The sequence below is a fragment of the Octopus bimaculoides genome, chromosome Z, assembly GCF_046866305.1.
Source record: "Octopus bimaculoides isolate indiv1 chromosome Z, ASM4686630v1, whole genome shotgun sequence".
Lineage (NCBI taxonomy): Eukaryota > Metazoa > Mollusca > Cephalopoda > Octopoda > Octopodidae > Octopus > Octopus bimaculoides.
Window position 1 is genome coordinate 23,316,717 of NC_142944.1, and position 2,288 is coordinate 23,319,004.

Below are 2,288 nucleotides of genomic sequence, written 5' to 3' on the forward strand. Positions count from 1 at the left end.
GGCAGAGTTGTAAAAGTCAGCTTCCTCATTGAAAATATTTTCATTTGTGGATAGATTTGATAATCTAAGTGAGATGTTCCTAACTAAATTTCTTGTTACCGATTTGGGATGATTACTAAATTTAGTAATCCTGGAAGATCTGTAAAGCTTGATAGGGACATCCTGCAAACCCTGGAGGAACAAAGTCCCATCCTAACTGTTGAGGAACTGGCAGAGAAGCTTGGATTTGGTCATTCAACCATTCATTGACATCTGCGTGCTATTGGAAAAGTCAGCAAATTGGGTCAATGGGTTCCTCACAAACCTAATCGTGCACAGAGAGTGAATGTGTGCTTTTCTTTACAGTCATGTCTCACAAATGAACCTTTTTGGACTGAATAGTGACTGGTGATGAGAAATGGTTTCTCTATAAAAATGTCCAATGACAGTGGGTAGGGAAAAGAGAAACACCAGCACCCCAGGCTAAAGGTCTCCACCCACATATGGTGTTGTTATCTGTTTGGTGGGATATGAAAGGTTCAGTCCCCTTTGAACTTTTAAACCCCAGCCAAATGATAAAGGAAGCCTACTTCAAGCAGCTTGAGTGGCTTAAGTCAGCGCTAAAAGAAAAACGACTATATTTGGTTTCAAGACAAAAGGTATTCTTCTATCGGGATAATGCTTGGCCACATACAGCAAGGATGACATTCTAAAGACTGGAGTACTTTGAATGGGAAACGATGCCGCATCTACCATATTCCCCAGCTGATTATCACTTATTCCGCAGTGTTCAAAATAATTTGGACAGAAAAAATATCAATTCCGTAGACAAGGTCAGAATAGTACTGGAGGAGTATTTTTTGTCATAGACAACTGAATTTTGGAAGAGGGGCCTTGCAAGTCTACCAGTTATATGGAAGAGCATATTTTAGATTAAAAAAAAGAACTAAATAAAAAGTATTAAAAAAAACAAATCAGTTATGGGATGACCTAATATACACACACAAATATATATATAGACATACAGACACAGACATATACATATATATACACGCAGATATACACACACATACATACACACACACCCACACATAGATCTAGATGTTTTTCTGTCTAAAATAATGCCTATTAAACAAATTTTTTTGTTGTCCAATAAAGAAAAAACAGTCAATTACCTGTGACAACACCCACACTTCTGTGGGTCACAGAACCCCATTTGTACATGGGTAAGGAAACAGAAGGCTTTACACGAACTCTGTCACCAACCTTTATTGTTTGACAAGCTGTAATATAAATATATATATATACAATTTAATGATGGTTTTCATAAGCAATTTGGCCTTAGTTAAGAATGCAAAAAAAAAAAAAAATTGCACAAACAGTTAGTCTTTATACCAATCTACATGATTATTCAGACTGATTAACATGTAATGATCTTTCTACCAATCAGGATGATTGTTTGTGCCAGTTTTAGAGGAAGAACGAACAAGCGTACGTACATACATACATACATATAATGATAAATAATAGATCAATAAATATATAGTTTATGTTACAGTTATGAAGCAAAAGTGATTCTGTTGATATTGTGTCAAAACAAGAATACCAATATGAAAATATTTAAAATCCATTATTAATAAGTATCTACTAAGAACTAATTCCTACAAATGTGTGTGTGTGTGTTGTAGAATAACGTTTGTTAATTCTAACAGAAAATACAATAAAAAAGAAAACAAAAAATATTTGTAGAAGGAAGTTGAAGATGACAACAATGGAAAATAATGACGACGACAATGATGATGACGAAGATGGTGATGGAAACAATGATGATGTGGTAGTGTTGGTGATGATGGTAATAATAACAGTAATGATGATGATGTTGGTTTAGAATATATATTATATGTATACTGAAAAATTGTACTCACAAGAAGGAACATCAGTAAAGCCTAATAATTCAATATGTATGTATCGCATCCAGTAAGTACCTCCTTTTCTCTGCCAGTACGCTTGGACATTCAGGTGGTGAAGTCCATCATGGTCAAGCTATGAAACCAAACATATATAATAGTTTTTATTAAAAAAAAACACATGCGCACACATACACAGAGTTATTATTTAAACTTATACTATGATTTATTTATGTGTGATATTCACTCAAACAGCATCTGGTAATGAAAATTTTCCAAGTGATATTGTTCTGAGCTGAAGTGCACCTTTCTTTCCAGGAGACACTCCCATCTCGATGAAGTCTTCCCACGCAGTTCCTTGTCACATCTTCATTGGCCTACCTTTCTTTTTCCTTCTTCAAC

At 34.7% G+C, this 2,288-nt stretch overlaps 1 protein-coding gene across 1 annotated transcript in view; it reads right to left on the reverse strand.

Annotated features, from left to right (window-relative positions):
• Window positions 1-2,288, reverse strand: part of LOC106884435 (E3 ubiquitin-protein ligase HERC2) — a 160,411-nt gene that overhangs the window by 95,833 nt on the left and 62,290 nt on the right. The window contains exons 24-25 of the mRNA XM_089365383.1: window positions 1,905-2,022; window positions 1,155-1,262 (exon numbers count right to left, since the gene is read on the reverse strand). Coding sequence (XP_089221509.1) covers window positions 1,155-1,262; window positions 1,905-2,022 — 226 coding nt within the window. The remainder of the gene's footprint in view (window positions 1-1,154; window positions 1,263-1,904; window positions 2,023-2,288) is intronic.